General features: G+C 35.3%; 2 protein-coding genes across 7 annotated transcripts in view; one reads left to right on the top strand and one right to left on the bottom strand.

Moving 5' to 3' along the window:
- Positions 1 to 18,558, bottom strand: part of LOC149554923 (beta-galactosidase 1-like) — a 404,510-nt gene that overhangs the window by 87,221 nt on the left and 298,731 nt on the right. The window lies entirely within an intron of this gene.
- The window catches only part of LOC149554924 (uncharacterized), a 76,196-nt gene that overhangs the window by 24,911 nt on the left and 32,727 nt on the right, over positions 1 to 18,558 (top strand). For 2 of the 3 annotated variants that reach the window (XM_089828931.1, XM_089828932.1), the window contains exon 2: positions 8,185 to 8,497. The exons of the other annotated variant lie outside the window; for it this stretch is intronic. In XM_089828931.1, the coding sequence (XP_089685057.1) occupies positions 8,185 to 8,435 (251 nt within the window). In that variant the 3' untranslated portion in view covers positions 8,436 to 8,497. Of the gene's footprint in view, positions 1 to 8,184; positions 8,498 to 18,558 lie in introns of those variants that run through there. 3 annotated transcript variants of the gene reach the window in all.

The following is an 18,558-nucleotide window of genomic DNA, read 5'->3' as shown; positions in this document are numbered from 1 at the left end:
ACATAAGGAACAGATTGTAATCGGAAATACCTTCTCTTGGCCTTGTCGAGATCAGGGGAGCACTCTCCGGTTTGAAGGAAATGAGTGATCTCACTTAACCAGCTTGCTGGTTGGTCATTTGCTGCTGTTCCATGTATGATCAGAGCTGTTTCTGCTGCTTCTTTGTCTCTCGTGATAGTTACATCAGCAATCTCCTCACAAAGACCCTTCCCCCTAACCAGCTTAGTAATCTGGATGTCCATGTCGTACTCCATCACCTTAGTAATCCACCCGGCCCTCTTTTCATTTAGATCTTTACTTAGTAGGAACTCTTTGACGCTAGGATGAGCCACCATAATATGTACCTTGTTATGAGACAACATGTGCCTGAATTTCTTCAAGCTCTTTACAATAGCCAATACATGTTTCTCGACAAAGCTATATCTTTGCTCATGATCCTCAAGGCCCTTACCAAAGAAGGCAATAGGTTGTTCAAAGCCTTCGTCATTCTGCTGGACTAAAATTGCAGAAATGACGTCATAGCTGCCATAAGCATATAAAATGAAATCCCTTTTAAAGTTAGGATTTACCAATGTCGGGGCTGATGCTAAGGCCTCTTTGATCTTTTGGAAACTGTTCTTTTCTTCCTTGGTCCAGCTAAAAACTGCATTTTTCTTCAACATTGCTGTTAATGGCTTTAATAGGGTGGCTATATCAGGTAGGAAGCATTTAACAAAATTTATTCTTCCTATGAAACTTTGCAAGCCCTTCTTATGATGAGGTAAGGGAAGCTCTAAGATAGCCGCAACTCGTTCCGGGTCTACTGTTATACCTTCTTTAGACACCACATAGCCCAATAACTTACCTTCATGCATGGCAAATACACATTTCCTAGGATTAAGGGATATACCGAACTCTCTACATCTCTGAAAAATTTGTGTAAGATGACCAATGTGATCTGCAGCATTTTTCAAATAAACTGTGATGTCATCAAGATAAACTAGTACAAATTTGTACATCAGATTATGAAAAGCCATGTCCATGGCTTTTTGGAACGTTGCTCCTGCATTGGACAAACCAAAAGGCATTCTTTTATAAGCCATTGTACCCCATTTTGTAGTAAATGCAGTCTTAAACTGATCTTCCTCTTTAACCAGAGCTTGGTTATATCTCGAATAACCATCAAGAAGCAAAAAATGCTCCTAACCAGAAACATATTGGAGTATTTGCTCCATGGATGGTAAAGGGTGGCTGCCCTTCAGTGATGCTCTATTGAGGTCCCTGAAATCAACACACAACCTTAGTTCCCCATTCTTTTTCCTAACGGGAACAAGGTCTGATACCCAGCTAGTATGCTTGATGGGAAAGATTATACCGCTTTCAATAAGCTTGAATACCTCCTTTTGCATTAAAGGTTCAAGTTTTGGATTAACTGGTCTTTGCTTCTGCCTTATAGGCTTAGAGTTTGGCTCTAAATCAATGGTGTGCTGGGCAAGTTGTGGATCAAAACCCTTAAGATCTGCATACTCCCATGCAAAAATATCATTGAATTCTTGAAAAAGGTGAACATAAGACTGTTTTTCTTCTGCAGAAATTACCTTTCCGAATTTTAAGTTTTTTCCTTTGGCAATTTCAAGGTCTTCATAATGGTCCTGTTGGACCAGCAGGCTGGTTTTGTTCTTTTTGGCCTGATCATCAGCATTAAAAATAGATTCAAGGGTAACTAATCCTTTAGGCAGCTTATTGGACTTTAGTTGTATGATCTGATCGCCATATTGTTGCTCTAGCTTATGCTGATTGGATGCTGAAAATACATCCTCTTCAAGCAAGAAATTCAGAATCTGTTCATCACTGTCAAACACTTGCCAGTTAACATCATTATCAGGTATAGAAGGCCTGACTATGATCTTGATATGTTGCTGTACCTGTTCCTTGTTAATATTTCCAGCGATATCAAATTGTGCTCCTACAGCAACCAACCTATCAGCGTGCTGGTTTAACTTTCTGGGGACAGCAATAAGGTTAAAAGCATCAAAATTTTCAATTTCGTTCCAAACTCTGTGCTTGTAGTTCTTCAATGTGTCATTTTTAGTCACATTCAACCCCCTATCTTGATTGACAATTAATTCACTGTCTCCAAATACCTTTAAGCATTTGACACCCCTCATTCTAGCCCATTCCAGTCCATGAATCAACCCCTCATATTCAGCTGTATTATTAGTACATGCAAAACTGAATCGAAAAGCTACATAATACTTATCTCCTTGAGGAGATACTAACATTGCCCCTTCGCCTGAACCGTTCTTGCTTCTAGAGCCATCAAAGTACAACTCCCAAACCTTATCCTGCTCACCATTAAACTCGTTTGAACTTTTAACAAGGTTTGGTATAATTGAACCAGCCTCCTGGAATATATAGTTTCCCAAACCAGCCTCCAAAATAGTGTTGCTTTGATTTCCTAAAGCATTTTCTGTTGCCCACTCATCAAGGAGAATATCAGGAATGTTTTCTACTTGGGTACTTGCTTTTGAGACAGCAAAATTTTCATTTTGATCAAATGCAACACAATTTGCATTGATCACATTGGGTATATACGGCTCAATGTGGTTCCTTGTAAGCTGCTCTGATTTGATGGTCACTTTGGTCCCATAACGGGTTCTAAACAACATGTGAGACCAATCTGAGGAAAGGTATCCTCCTATTTTTGCCGTAAATTCTCTTGATAAACAAAGGGCAAAATACGGAGGAAGATCAATTACAAAGATATCTTGGGGAATGGAGAAGTTGGGGCATGCATGGAGTGTCAAATTGGCGTCCTTAACAACCCCTAAAGTGTTAACAGTGGAACCATTCAACTGCACTACCCCCTTTTCTAAAGGCTGATAAACCAAACCCAGCTGATCAGCAATCTTCTTGGGCATTACAGAACTGGTAGCTCCACTATCTACCATACAATTATGCACTAACTTATCTCCAATTATCAAAGATACGTAAAAGGGAGGTGGTTTCACATTCTTACCTTGAAATTTATTGCTGTCTTGAGAAGCAACCTCCGGAACAGCATTTGTTAAAACCACCTTGGGGTTCTCATCAATCATTTGCATAGAACTCTTCTCTTCAATCAGGGCCTTCTTCAGCAGATCAGTTTATCCTGGGATGGCTAATGAATTCCACATAGACATTGTGACATTAACCTTTTTCATGTTGTCCACTATGTTGTAAGGCATAGGTGGAAGTATCTTAGGATACGCCTTGACATCAGCCTGATTTAATTGTGGCTGGGGTTGCTCTTTAGTTGGCATGATAGGATTGCTTTGTGACACATGTCCTTGGCTGAATGGTGCCTCACTAATTGCAGGTTCTTTACCTTTATTTACAGCTTGCTCTGCTTCCAAAGCTCTTTTCTTTGCCCTGGTATAAGTCGCAATTGGTGCATCAGCATTCACCCCACAAAATTCCTCTCTTTGCTAATTTATAAAAGCAACATCAGTTAGAATTGGATCATATTGCTGTTCTGTTGTATCTCCAGCTCCTTCTGGTTGTGTACTTGCAGCATTTTGGACCATCAATGCTTGGTTGATGACCCCATTAGAGCATGTTGCCTGATTATGCGGTTGATTACACGGATAGCACCATTCATATTCAGCAGCTAAATTATTCTGGGCTGGTACTATGTCTTTGACAGCATTCAAAGGCGCTGGTGCATACGTTTGAAACGGCCTCGGGTTCACATTTTGTCTATTTCCTTGATAATTATTCTGATAAGGCGGCCTCACACCTTGATTTTGTTGCTGTTGTCCTCCAAAATGTTGTTGGTAATATGGATTCCCACTTTGATTCTGCTGTTGGTAAGGGGGCCGTCCTTGGTATTGTTGCTTCTTGATGCTTACCAACTCATTTCCCATAGTTTGCAAGATATTCTCCATCTTTTGCTGACTACTTTTAATATCTTGTAACTCTTGGAATGGCCCTGCAGCAGTTGAATCACTCGTTGCAGCAATTTGTAATGTTGGAACAGCAGGTAATGTTGCAAAAGGAGGGATGATCAGTGGCATATTCGACTGAATATCAGGAAATATAGGCATTGGAGGCCTTGGTGCTATTTTTCCAGCTTGAATTAGGCAATTTTTTGCCCTCACAGCTAAATCATATGACTGCGGTAGTGAGATTCCTCCCATAGACTGGATTAAGATTGATATATCACTGTTTAGGCTCTTTAAATAGTATAAAAAGGCATGTTCAGCAGAGGGTCTGACTTGAATCGGAATCCTATTCCAAGTCCTTTGAAACTGCATATTGAAATCCGTCATTTGTTCTTGGGAGGCCCTTTTTATAGTAGTTAATTGCTCCACCAAGGACAAATAGTCCGACTTGTCTTCAAAATATTTGCTCAAACCATCTCCTAAGTCGTCCCATGTGGCGATAGAACCTACGTTTAGCCCTCTGAACCATTGAAGTGCCTTCCCCTTCAAAGAAGTTGCTAGCAATCTTACAACTACATTATCTTGCGTGATATGATGGGCATAACATAGGGTTGCCACATCTCTAATGTGCTCTAATGCTATGGTTTGCCCTTCCCCTATATATTTTAATAGATTTTTTAGTGCTGCAAGGGGAATATTGTCATGTTGAGCAATATTCAAAGGGCTCCCTTGATTAAAAGGCACAAAAGCAAACTGCCTCGCCATTGCTGGTGGCGGTATAGGTACTTGCTGATTTGAAACTGTTCCAACAGCACCTACTGAATGTGTACTATTTTGTGCTGCTGTAGATGGTGTAGAAAATAAAGACAAAGACCCTGTCCTGAAAGATGGTGAGGCTGAATGCCTTCTAACCTCTTTGTCTGAACACTTTCTTCTTCTTCCGTAAGACAACAATGGTCTCTCTTCTGTACCAGGTGGTGTAGACTGATTTCTCTCTGAAGGAGGAGTTCTTTTAAGTGTTCTCCCTCTTCTTTTTGGTGAAGAAAGCTCTAAATACTCAAAAGACTTTGAGCTTCTAGTCTTAATGCGTCTCATATAGCACTACTCTTCATAACCATGAGACTGAGTCACCAGATATGCAGCAAAATACCCTCTAAACAGGTCTGTTTTTACTGACAGCATATCAGAATTAGCAAAATATCATAAAAACTATGTAAAGATCAGTTCTAAAAGATTTTAGTCAATAAAACTGTCCCACCGGGCGTGCCAAAACTGTTATCCCAAAATTGCACCCTGTTAAGTTTGTAGAAAACTTAACCTTTTGGAGTAACATGAAAACATTCCAAGGTTGTTGGTGAACCATAGCTGGAACGAATCTCCGGATTCTAGGCCGGCTTCCTATCTGGTATATCACTTTATACTACTGAAACTGAACTTCTGATGGAGGAAAAGGGGAGAAGGATAACAAAAATGGAAATTTAAAACCTAAGGGGCGATGCACCAGAAAAGTATCCTTGATATCTAATACATAAGCAACACCATGAAACAGCAATAACAAAACTCCCTTGCACAACTCAATAATCAGAATCCTTGCAAAAAGCTAATAAGAGGGCTAAAATAACAGTTTCGAAAAGGAGAATAGATTATTCACAATCCAAAAAAAAAAACTGCTTTGTAACACAACTTTCAACTTGCAAAAAATTGAAACCATCCTGTAGAAGGCATCAACATGACACACAAATACAGAAAAAAGGAGAAGGCATAAGCTGAAATCAATGCCCAAAAGTGCTGCAGATCTGTATATATCTCTGAATAATGGGTTACAAAATGATCCCTGCTCCTGTCAAGAAGTCTGAAAAACTTACAAAAAACAGGCCAAGCAGAGAAAAAGAACCTCTCAAAATGAACCCTCAACTCATACATATCCACCCTTCTCTCAACTGCATTTTGAGAGTCATAAATGTTGGGTTGGATTGAACCCCAAAGGCCAAACTTGAGTCTTCTCAAAGACTCCAAAAGGTGTCCAAAATCCCCCCAAAGGGCAAGGTCTGATGATATCACCAACTGCCCCTCATAAATGTGGTCATATCTCCTGCCAGACTCCAAAAAGTCTCCAAAAAGCAGTAACTCTTCTGGCCTCCAAGTCCCATCAACACCTGACTCAATACTTAGCCATAATAATTTGCAAAATATCTGCTTTCAATCTTCTAAAGGAAAATTAAATTTTTATTTCTTTGCACAATAATAATTATTCAAACAATTTATATCTTGTAACAAAATATAAGGCGTTTAATATTTATTAAATAATATTTTATTATAATATAGTTTATTGTTTTTGTTTTAATAAGTATCAATTATTTTACATAAAACATTTAAGTGATAACATTTAATCACTTAATATTTTATTTAGAATAATTAGTATTTACTAAAATAATAAGAATAAATTACATTATAATAATTAATTATTTTACAAAGAAATAAATGTCTAATAAAACCCTTAAAAGTATTAACAACATTATCATTTGCAAAAAATGAAATGACTAAGAGTCGAGCCAAGGTAAAAGGACAGATGCTTTTGTTTTTATGGATCACAAAAATGGTGTTAAAGCCTAGAGAAGGAAAAAAAAAAAGACACAAGGCAAAAGCCTTTTTGGGACGTGTCATACAAAGGCATCTCAAACCCTTAAAACGATGCCACATTCTTCATTTTGCTTAATCCGCACTTGCAAAAAAAAAAACCTGCGGCTGTGAAGAAAGAGGGTTTGATGGGGAAAAACCAGACCCCTGCCGCATTTTTCTGCCCTTCCTCCATGCATTTTCGCTGTCTTTTGGATCAAGCCGCCATTGCAGAACTTGGAAGGTATGCGGTCATTGTTTAAAACGTTTGCATCCATGAGTTTATTAGCTCGGGCCGCCATGACCTTGCCTGCTACTGGAAGTGTCATAATTCTTTTATCTGCCATGAGATCTGCTTGCCGTTGGATGGGAATGATGAAGCTGCTATCGTTGCTTTTTGATAATCTGCAGGAGACTTTAAACTGGAGCCATCATTAACGTTATTAGCTTGCTGGTTGCACTCACAAGTTCAAGATGAATCCGCCAAGGTATTATCCTGAGTGGATCTAAAAGTTATAGCTTTAAAACCTTAAAGAGTTCGCTGTCATGCTTTAGATCTTTCTATGGCATGTGGATGCATTATTTTATTTCCACATTCTTGCTGAAAGCATTGCTTTAATGCTTGTGAATGGTATAGTGCAGAAAATAAGAAGACTGTTGGCACTGTTGTATGCCATTTTGAATACCTTTTCATCAATGTTCATAACCCGAGATAAACCCATTAACTGCCTTCCGTCCAAAACATAGGTAGATGCTGGTATGCGTGAGCATGGAGTCAAAATCCATATATTTCTCTTGTTCCTTGGGAATTCATGCATCTAGATTATTTTGCAATATTGGTGTCTCAGCATGACCATGACAGAGCCCCACCTTTACAATTTTCTCATCACTTTTCCCGTATGCTCCTTTTGATTTATGTTGTAGCTAGCAACACCATGCTGGTTATCTTTTGATGCAGAACTAGTCTTGTTATTCTGAAGATTGTGGAACAAATTCCAGGTTTCTTGTACATTTGCAATAATGATCTCCATTAAATCATTGGATTTATGTTTGTTGTACTTACTGATATCTGTATTACTATGCAGATCATTTGTCATTCTCATGCTATTATCATGAGTTTTCACTTCTCATTGCCACCATTCCCTGTATAAGTTATCATGAGTTATTCGCCACTCCCTGCATAGAATCTCGCAGTGGCATATGCATTGTCCTCCACTGGTCTGTGATGCTTTGTTATCATGCTTCTTGCTGAAAACATCTTTCATGCTCTATAGCAGTAAGTTATGCATCTGCGAACTGTAACGTCAACTATAATCATATGTTGTAGCCTTTTGTGTACCCTGTAGCATATCATCTACGAGGTTTGAGCACGGGCTCGTGACACTCATAAATTATCTCTCTGTGATGTGTATTTGAACATGTAGAGTACTGTTTTTTGAGATCAATATGCTTATGCTTGATTATGATGAAAGGCTTCATATCAGAGAAATAATATGTCCCTTTAACATTATATTTTCTGATTTTTACATTAAAGCATTCAGAATTTATTCTACTGTTTTTACACGTATTCAGAATAGGAATTATATAGCATGCGTGGGTACCAAGTTGGTAATAACTAGTCATTGCTTAGATCATTTAAGATCTAACCCCATCTTTTCCCATGCAGGACGAGGACGAACATCACGGAGCTATCAGGTCGAGAGCTGGACCAGGAGCGGTAACAAAGATCGAATAACCAGTCAAAGGCTGAAAGGCAATGACTGGTTACCTCTGACTCTACTCTCCTATGCTGTATTTTTCTTATTTTCAATATGTGTAGAAGTAGTAGTCAGACTCACGGCTTGTGTGAGATTTCCATTTCGAGCATTTTCATATTCATTCATTTTATGTAAATATCAGTTGTATTTCAAAAAATGAAAATACAAAGACATTTATATTCTTTTGGTACATAATGAATAACATTCGTGCACTTTTGATTACTTGCTCTTATACAAATTTTTTTATAAGTGTGCAAAATTTTAGTAACAATTACTTGAACTACAAGAAAAATACTATATTTGTGGTAGCGCATAGATTGATCAAATATGCTAATTTTCATGCAATCTCTGCTCGTTTTAAGACAACATAGGTAGCAATAGTATTCTTCAAGGAAATCTTCATATTACATGGATTGCGAAAGAGCCTTATTAGTGACAGAGATAACAATTTCTTAGCCTATTTTGGAAAGAACTATTTTAGTTGATAGGAACTTATTTGACTCTTAGCACAAGGTACCATCCACAAACAAATGGGAAAATTGAAGTCATCAACAAATGGATTGAGGAATACCTTAGAAATCATGTTATTGGTCAATAGAATGCATAGATCAAATGGTTTCATTTAGGAAGTGTTGCTACAATATCACCCAACATATGTTGATTGTGATTAACCCCTTTAAAACATTATATGAATATGCAGCCACCACTTTTAGAAACATGATTCACTAAGATAGAAAAGTTCCAAGAGCAAAAGATACAAAAAAGAATAGATAATATAAATAATCTTAAAGAGAACCTTCACCATGTAGAAAACCAATAGGAAACATATGTTGATTGGAACCATGTGGAATGGACATTTGAAGCGATAGATTTGGTTTCCTTGAGATTACAACCATACAAATAATCGTCAATCAAGGTAAGCAGAGAAGAAAAATTGAAGCCTCGGTTCTATGGGCCATACAATGTCTCAAGAAGGATAGGTGAAGTGGCCTCTAAGATAGAATTACCTAGGAATAGTAGATGTTTTCCACATATCCAAACTTAAGAAAGTCCTTGGGAAACAGGTCAATCCTTGCATTGAGTTACTACCACTTGATGTAAAAGGTAATCTTATTTTGGAACCTAAATTGTTTTTGATAGATGGAAAAAAACATTGAGTAGAATTAGTTCTGATACTTATTGACATGGAAAGGTTTATCTAGGGAGGATGCTACATGGAATGGAGAAGAGATTATTTCCCATCCAAATCTTAAGTTTCTTGATGAAGAAAATTCAGGAAGAGTGAACTATCATAAGTCGTTCTTGATCTATGTACAAAATAGAATATATTTTAATGCATATATAGTTGACATCAAAGTACAAATTGTTCAAAATATAAAATATATATTTAAATTTCTTACATTTTTAATGTTTAAGTTTTAATATTACAATATTGATATTTTACTATTGTAATATAATCATTTATAGCTAGGTAAAATTAATAAAGCAATACTCAATATTTGACATATCAATCATGTTATAAAACTTGATAGTTTGATATTAAACAATGGAGATAAAGTCTCCTTCAATAGAAAAGTACAATACAATATCTCTAAATGAAACAATCATTAACTGAATACAAAAATAGAAACTAACTAGGGGAGAGGACCCAGTACTTGAAAACCCTAACTTCGCGCTTATCAAAACCCTACATAAAAATTTCAAATCACTACTAGTTTTTTACAGCAGCTTACTTGGCGAGTCACTTACTTATAACTAAGGTTTCAAGTCCATGTCACCTGTTATGATGCCACATCAGCATGCTTTTTGCCAAGTTGTCCAAAACAACCCAAAAAAAAGGTGAGACCAATGGTCGTGCATAAAGGGTACCCATAGTTGAACAGCTGATGTGGTATCACATCATTGGTTAATTTTTATAACTAAGGGTACATTTTATTCAATTTTTGGTAGTTAGCATTATACTAACAACTTTAAAGTCACAAGTATTGGTACAATGTTGTCAAAGAAATTGGACATTAAGTCAATAAGTGTAGGTATCAAGTGAACAATTCCTATCACAACTATTGGAATGCATTCGAGTACCGGGTCCTCTCCCCTAATAAAACTTAATTTATAACTTGATGACCATTAGAAAAATTCAATTATTATTTTAATACTCTCCCTTAATGATTGTTATACTAACTATAGAAAAAAGCATAGAAGGTTGTTCTCTTCTCTTTAGAAGACTCTGGCTTATGGCAAATACCATCCTTAGTTTAGTAGAACATTTGGATTCAACAAAAATAATGATAATCCTTCCAACCTTGTGTTAGGTAACAAAGTTTTCTCACCATGTAACCAGAGACACTGAGGACAACTTCTCAAATTAAAACCATAATTTTGAGAAAACATCAACCAGTTTGTGTGCAAATTGTTGCCCTAGCAACTTTAGGTGCAATCTAAAAAACTAGAATAAACTAAGATTTTTGAGGAAAAAGATGCCAAAACCTCCAATGATTCTTTTGGAAAATTTTTGGAAAATCTTGAGACTAGCAAATGGCAATCCTGATATTTTCAAGAAAAATAAAAAACCCAAAAATAATTTTTGAAGATGAAATCAGAAAATTGAAACACGATTATTGAGGATTTTTTTAATTAAAGCCAGACATTGTAACATCAAAAAACTTAGTTGGCAGAAAATACAAGGTGTGAATCAACGTACAAAATTTCATTTTTTAGGAAAAAAGGTTTTTAAAAACTTTGTACAAAATGGCTTTTTAGGCAAAAAATCACACATAAACCAAAATATGTTTTTGGACATATTATAAAACCCTTCCATAATTTTTTAAGGAAAAAGTTATGAAAACTCATACCAAATTTTCTTTTTAGGAAAAAATTATAAAAACCCACCAAAAACTTTTTAAGGAGAAAAAAAATCATTAAAAGCTCACCCACTAATTTTTCAAGAACAAAAATTAGAAAATCTATAAAAAAATGATAAGTGACAAAATTGTTAACTCACCGCCATGATTTTTAGGAAAAATGCAAAATTCTTGTGTCATAGAAAATAGGTCATAGCTATAGAAAACAAAACAACCTATTAAAAAGACCTCTATGCATCAATACCCTAGAAAACAACTGTTGTCTTGCATTTTGTCACCACAAAATGTTGGTAACAGCATGAAACTTTTTCAAGCTAGTTTCGCATTTCTCTAAGCTTGAATTTGACATTCAATTGCTTAATGTTGATCGATCGATCCATTTCAATTTGTGTATCAAATAATTTTACTGAAGGCCTTAGTCAAGTCTTTTTGTTTTGCTTTCTTTTGAGCCTTTGCTTATTTTTTAAGCCTTCATCGTCCTTTCTTTGATTTTGAGTTTGAATTGTTGGTTTTTAGTCCTTTGGTTTTGCTCATCATGTCTTTCATTTTTCCCTTCAATTTGGTCTAACCTAGGGCTCAATCAAAGTTGTTAGTCAAGAGATATGCCTGTTTTAGTGCCTCAAAAGTGGACTTTTTTGGTGCAATAGCACGAATTAAAAATATGATGTTATATTTTTAATTTGACTTTCACTTTTTGATAAATATAACTTAAATTCACTTTTTGTTATGTTTTTAAGTTATTTTAACTTTAAATTTTTAACTTAAAGTGACTATAGTGCACTTTATATTATAATTTGAAGTTGAGTTACTTTTTAATTTTCACTTAAAGTGACTATATAACTATATAATTCTAGTTTAGTTTTTGATTTTTAAACCAAATGCTCATTTAAATGTTACTTTTTAAATGATTTTTATATGTTATATTTTTTAATATGATATATAAATATCATTTATGACCCATTTAGTAACATTTTTATAAATTTAGGTGGATTAAATGACTTTAAGTTATCAAAAGTGGGCATTTTACATGTCACTACATATAAAGTTCAACTTGGTGGACCTTTTTGATGTCATTACAATCAAAAGGTTATCAAAAGTTGACCTTTTTGATGTCATTGCATCAAAAGGTAAGTTTTTATGTCTTTGCATCCAAAATGTGCATTCCCTTCCAAAAGGTCCAATTTTGATTACTTGCACATTTTTGTAAAAACCCTTAGCTGGCTCCCAATTTAATAAATGAATACAAAGACTTTAATTTGCAATATTTAATTGTTTCCAATTTATATTGAATTTTCTCCAGTTGATAAGTGATAACAATTACAAGAAGTTTGAAATGATATAATGAATTCAGACTATAACTAGAAACAGATTTTTTTGGCATTTAGTATGAAGAACCACAAATCAGAAATATATATATTTACTAATGGCACCTGAGTTGTAACTTTCCAAGCCGTACCATGAAGTATCCCCCTTGTTGCTCATGTGTGCCACTTCACTAACCAAATTCAGCTACAGATTAAAACTATCCTCTAGCTGTTAATGTTTAATGCTGAATGTAGGTAACCTAGAAGGAGATGGTATTGTCACGTGATCTCCAAACACCCCACATGGCTTGCTGAGATAAATCGCAGTCCCAACAATTGTTGATGCGGCTTTCCAAATAGTCGTCTCAGCTATAATGAAGATTGGAATACGTTGTGAGGGCTTAGATATATTGTCGTCCCCTCCTTTTATTGTAGTCAGATCCCTCTTCCAACCATGGCGGCTAGTATGTAGGTTATCCAACACTAAGTTGGCCACCAAATTAATATGGACTTCCAGCCAAAAAATGTAACCTCCACAACCCAAATGCAGTTGCAGATCTTCAAGACATTTTTCAGCCAACAAAATGCTTCCAATTTGATCAATCAACCAATGTAAACAAACTCCTCCATAGACACAGTGAATACAATAGGAGAATCCATCAAATATCAAATCCACTATACTTTAGTAGTGGAATGAAAACAATTCTGAGCTACAATGATGAACAGTAGAGAAGTTAGGCAATCTTAGCTATACCTTAGCAGTTAAATCGCAAATGCAATTTTCAAAATTTCCAACCCTTATACATTAGAAAGGGCATACAGTTCAAAACTTAGGAAAAAGCCACAAAGGGACAAAAATCAAATATATAATCCAGCACGTTTAACTTATCAAATGGGCTCATTTTTATAATCTCCAAATGGCACAAAGTTTTCCAAATGAACTTCACTTAATAAGCTTCCCTCACACAACATTAAAACATAATAAAGTGCTATCATATACTAATTTATTAATTGTTTTTGGCTCCAAAAATGACCTTTTCCACCATAACTTCAAATTATGACATTTAAGGCCACTATTTCTTGTTCCCAAGATTTTAGAACTTTTCGTCCTGGTTCCAATGAGCTATGATACTGAGGTGACTAATCAACAACACTAACAAAAATAACAACCTCAACTTATTTAGATGAATAATGATAATAATTCACCTATCTTGTGAAAACAACTAAAGAAGCACAAGAATCAAAATTTGATAACACCAAAGTGATCCTGATGATGAAAGATGATGAATGAACTTGATGGGGTGACTTACTATAAATAGACACTCCCTCCAAGATTCTTGGAGCCCAAACCGGAAGCCCAAAATAAAAATTGAGAGCATCCTCCAACTCCTCTTACTCAATTGAGTTCATCGGAACCAACAGATTGACTTACTATAAATAACAAGTCCCTCATATGGAGCCAAAACACACCATAGGCTACTGGAAAGCCTATAACTACACAACTGAGACCCTCAAATCCTACTATCATCTTACGAGGGTAATGATGGTGAGCTGACTTGGCCAACTACAGGAACCTGCTAAAAACAGGGACATTACAATTTTAAAACATGTTATTGACTCAAAAAGGTCCAATTTGCCTTGTTTGCACATTTTAAAATATGCTACTGACTCTAAAAGGTCTGATTTTAAACAAAAGCATATTTTAATGTGTATTGTCCTCCAAAAAGTCAGATTTTGAAGAAATACATGTCTTTGTCCTCCAAGAACCCAATTTTGACCATAAATGGAGATTTTCTGGATGGATTTGTATGGGATTTTCTCCAATAGGGTCGTTTTTACTTGGCAATGGATTTTCTAACATCAAAAATGGATTTATCTTGCTAAAGACCATTTTTTCAAACTCCTTCCAAAGGCACGTTTTTGGAAAAATCTTGAAATAAATCCATTTTGAGTGATTTAAATCACATTTTTTCAAGGAAAAGAGGCCTTTTGGCATCTTCAATCATTTGCACTACATCTTAGCTCACATTTTTGCACTTAGAAGCCAAAAATGAATTCATTTCATGCCTTTTATGGATCACGTTTTTGCTAAAACCGCCTAGAATATTGGGTTATATACTTTTTTGCATTTTAGAGTCACGTTTCTGCATTTGGATCCATGCATATGCAATTGGGGAATTTTTTTTTTTGCATTCACAAGTCAAAAATGACTCAAAAGCATGCATTTTTTGGCCATGCTTTTCTAAAAACGGTCCAAATTTTTGCATAAAAAAGTCATGTTTTTGTTCAAAAAACTCAACAAATGACATTTCAGCCCATACATTTGAATCAAGAGGGGTTGTTTTTCAATTTTAATGTCTGTTCTTGTCTTTGAAGACCATGTTTTTGGCTTTTTCATGTCAAATTTGACCATTGAATGTCCATTACATGCAAGTACGAAAAAAGTCAAAAGGTTGTTTGAAAATCCAGATTTGATGAAGAATTGGTCTTCAAATCAATAAAACTTGCTATTTTGGTTCTTTAACCTCCAAGAAAATGGACATTTTCAAACTTTCTCATCAATTCATGCTTATCTTGTTATTTTCATGCATATTATGGCTTGTTATTGCACACTTGTCCATATATATGCCATAAAAAGTGCATTTTGCCTTTAAAAATGATGAAAACTCTCATTTTCACACTTTTGGAATTTCTCCAAATTCCAAATTCAAATTTTCACTTGAAAGCAATTTGCATATTGACATGTTTGAGTTTAAGACCAAAGGCATGTGTTTGTTTTGCGCTTTTTTTTCATTGTTTGCTTGCTTGCTTTTTCGTTTTTCTTCTTTTGGAAAAAATGCAAGTTCTTTCCCAAGAACTTGAATACGTTTTATCACATTCCAATTCTATTTTCCATGTCACAACACTTCGCATCTTATCCGAGAAATGTGATTACATATTTTCCATCCCATTCACCATCCCCACATGCATGTAATCCCATTTTCCACTTCCATTTTCACTCATCTCACTTTCCGCATCCATTCGAACGACATGGTTACACGAAATGCCTTACATGTAATTGCATCTCAAAGGTTCGATTTTGATTAAAATTCACTTTTTTGAAAAGTCAAAAAGATGTCATTTTCATCTTTCATGTACTTTGACTTCACCTTTTCACTAAAGATTACTATAAATTTCATTATCCCTCTTCCATTGCATTTCCATCTCTCCATATACATTTGCACCTTCATAAGCAAATACATGTTTATGAATCTTTCTATGCTTTGCACCTTATCTTCTATTCACACTTACATGTAAAGCACATCCTCCATCCGCATTTGCATGTCATCTCACTTTCCATTCCTCATTACATGTTGCATTTACATGTAATCCATTTCGGTGCAATGACATCTTGAAAGCCCAAGTCACTTTTTAAAAATCAACAATCTCCATTTGTACGCATTCCTATGCACCAAGTACTTTACTTTAAAAAAAAAAAAAAGGTTAAAGATGCTAATAGAAAGTTATTCTGAGTTTACATCCAGACATCGTCAAGAAGGTTTTCGAAGTGTCAAAGAATCCAGAATGTGTCAATCTACAAAGGAGAATTCACGACAACTTGAGCAAGAAAAGCTTGATCACATCGAGTTTTCAAATGACAATGGACAATTCAGTAAAGAGACTCAAGCTATCAAAAGACGTAACACCATGATTATTAAGGTGAATGCAGTCACACAAAATATAGGAGCTCCCAATCCTGTTATTATCTGGGATAGCATCGCCAAGTACAAGGCCTTACAAGACAATCCCTAGTATTGTTTCAATTCTCTTCCGTCTTTCTTCTTCTTTCATATTGTAGTTGGAGAGGATACATTGAACAAAATAAAATGTAATTACATGTAATGCGAGTTGCATGTACATGAAAATATGTAATGCGAGTTGCACGTGCAGTTGCATACAGCCCTATGTTTTCTCTTTTAGTTAGACTAGGTCAAAGTTGGTTGAGTTGCTCCCACTTTTTCCTCCATCTTTTTCTCAACTCCTGTGCGTATATAAAGGAGTGCCCCCTCATTGTAAAAATCATCTTTTGTTGTATGCAAGAAAGCTCTGCCACATTTGTGCAAGCATAACTTCGATTGCGTAGTATGAATTTGGGAGAAAAGTGAATAAAAGAAGAAACTGAATTAGAAACTTTGTCTGGAAGCAATTGTGATAGAGCAAATTAGAAGCTTTGATTGTAATTTGTGCCTATTGTCTTTGATTCATGTTATTATTGTGTCTTCAATAATAGAGCACAGTGATTTAAGAGGCAATCAGAGCCAAAGCTTTGACTGGGAGCGATTGTGGAAATATATACCTAGAAGGTTTGTCTGTAGCTTGTACTTCTTTCTTAATTCACAAAATAGTTAAGTTATTCTTACTTTTAGGAGTCTTTGTGCCCTAATTGTAAAGCTTTTCCATATAGAAGTACGACCAAACTTAGAGCCAAACCAGTACATTTTCAGCTAGCCTTTGAGTTAGTGAAAGTTTATCAGTATCACTGTTTCCAACTCTTGATAGAAGTGTAGTTAGAGATTCACCCTACCCATTACTCGCTCCACGAGTAAGTGGAATCTTTCTTGAAAGATAAGAAGAAAGGATACTGGTAACACCCATTTTATAAAATTTCTCGACTTCTTGCTTACCTTGAGTTGATCCAAGGAATGGTGAGGAGGAGCCTTCCCTTTAAAGTAGGAGAGACTTTGTCTCACACGCTGTGGCTGGCCATCCTATTTTGCGATTAGATTTTTATCCAAAATTGTCAGTTGCAAAATATCCACCCAATAACAACCAAACTTCATCATGCTGTAAAACAAGAAAATAATTCATGTACATTTAACCCACATAACCCTGGGCTTCCCATGAGGTAGTTATACCCAAACCTACTGCGATATCATGTTATAAAGCTTGATAGTTTGATATTAAACAATGGTGACGAAGTCTCTTTAAATACAAAAGTACAAGATGATGCTTCTTAACGAATTAATCGTTAATTAAATATAAAAATAGAAACTAATTGATAAAACTAAACTCACTAAAGATGACTATTAGAAGTATTACATTATTATTTAAATAAATCATATGACATTGAAATGCATGGAAAACAAAATAATAATTGGTGGTGGCTTTAAGGAATTAAGTAGTATGGTTCAATAATAATTTTTCTTATAAATTAGACAAATAAGAAAAAGTTATTAAGGAGGATCAATTTAAAGATGCAATGGAAAGAATGGACATGTCTCTCTTATTAATAGATATCATTACCAAGTTATATATTGAGATTGGTTTTCATTCCAATTAGATAAGAAACACACAACTCATTATTCCCTTGTGAATCACACAGATTAGGTTTAGATTGAACAACATATCCAATTTAAACCTTGCTGGAAATAAGGAAGGCATTATTGAAACTTGGAAGGAATATATGGTTTGAATACCAGACCAACAAATAAGTACAGAAGGAGAATAGGTATGTATCATACCCTTGCTAAGGTCAACATACTTAGTATCATTTCCCTAATCCTCACGACACAACGACACAAGTAATACCTATGCATGTAAACATTAAGTTATTTCTTGCTGGTAACAGGTAGCCTTAACACTAATCCAAAATACAAGATATATATATCCACCTACTTTATTTATGAATACATAATAGCAACTAGGGAATTAGTTCTATGGAAGTTAGCAGCAATTTCATAAACCATAGTCACACTGATTTATACTTAATCATTATAGTAACAGAATTAGCTAATTAATATACATATTTGTAATATTTGATTGATGAGTTTGGTTCCTGAATCTTTCTCTAATGCTCATAGAGGATAGGGAGTTTGTAGAGGGAAAGATAGAGTAAATAAGGTCACATGATGGATAGGTTCTGTTGGGTGGATATTTTGCAACCAACAATTTTGGGTCAAAATCTAGTTGCAAAATACGATGACCAGCCACAGCATGTGAGACAGAGTCTCTCCTACCTTAAAGAGAAGGCTCCCCCTTCTCATCGTTCCTTGGATGAACTCAAGGTAAGCAAGAAGTTGAGAGAATTTTGTAAAAAAAGGTGTTATCATCCTTTCTTCTGAACTTTCAAAAAAGAATC

The sequence above is a fragment of the Cupressus sempervirens genome, chromosome 5 (genome assembly GCF_028749045.1).
Source record: "Cupressus sempervirens isolate cs-2001-9-10 chromosome 5, ASM2874904v1, whole genome shotgun sequence".
NCBI lineage: Eukaryota > Viridiplantae > Streptophyta > Pinopsida > Cupressales > Cupressaceae > Cupressus > Cupressus sempervirens.
This window is presented reverse-complemented; position numbering and strand designations above follow the sequence as displayed.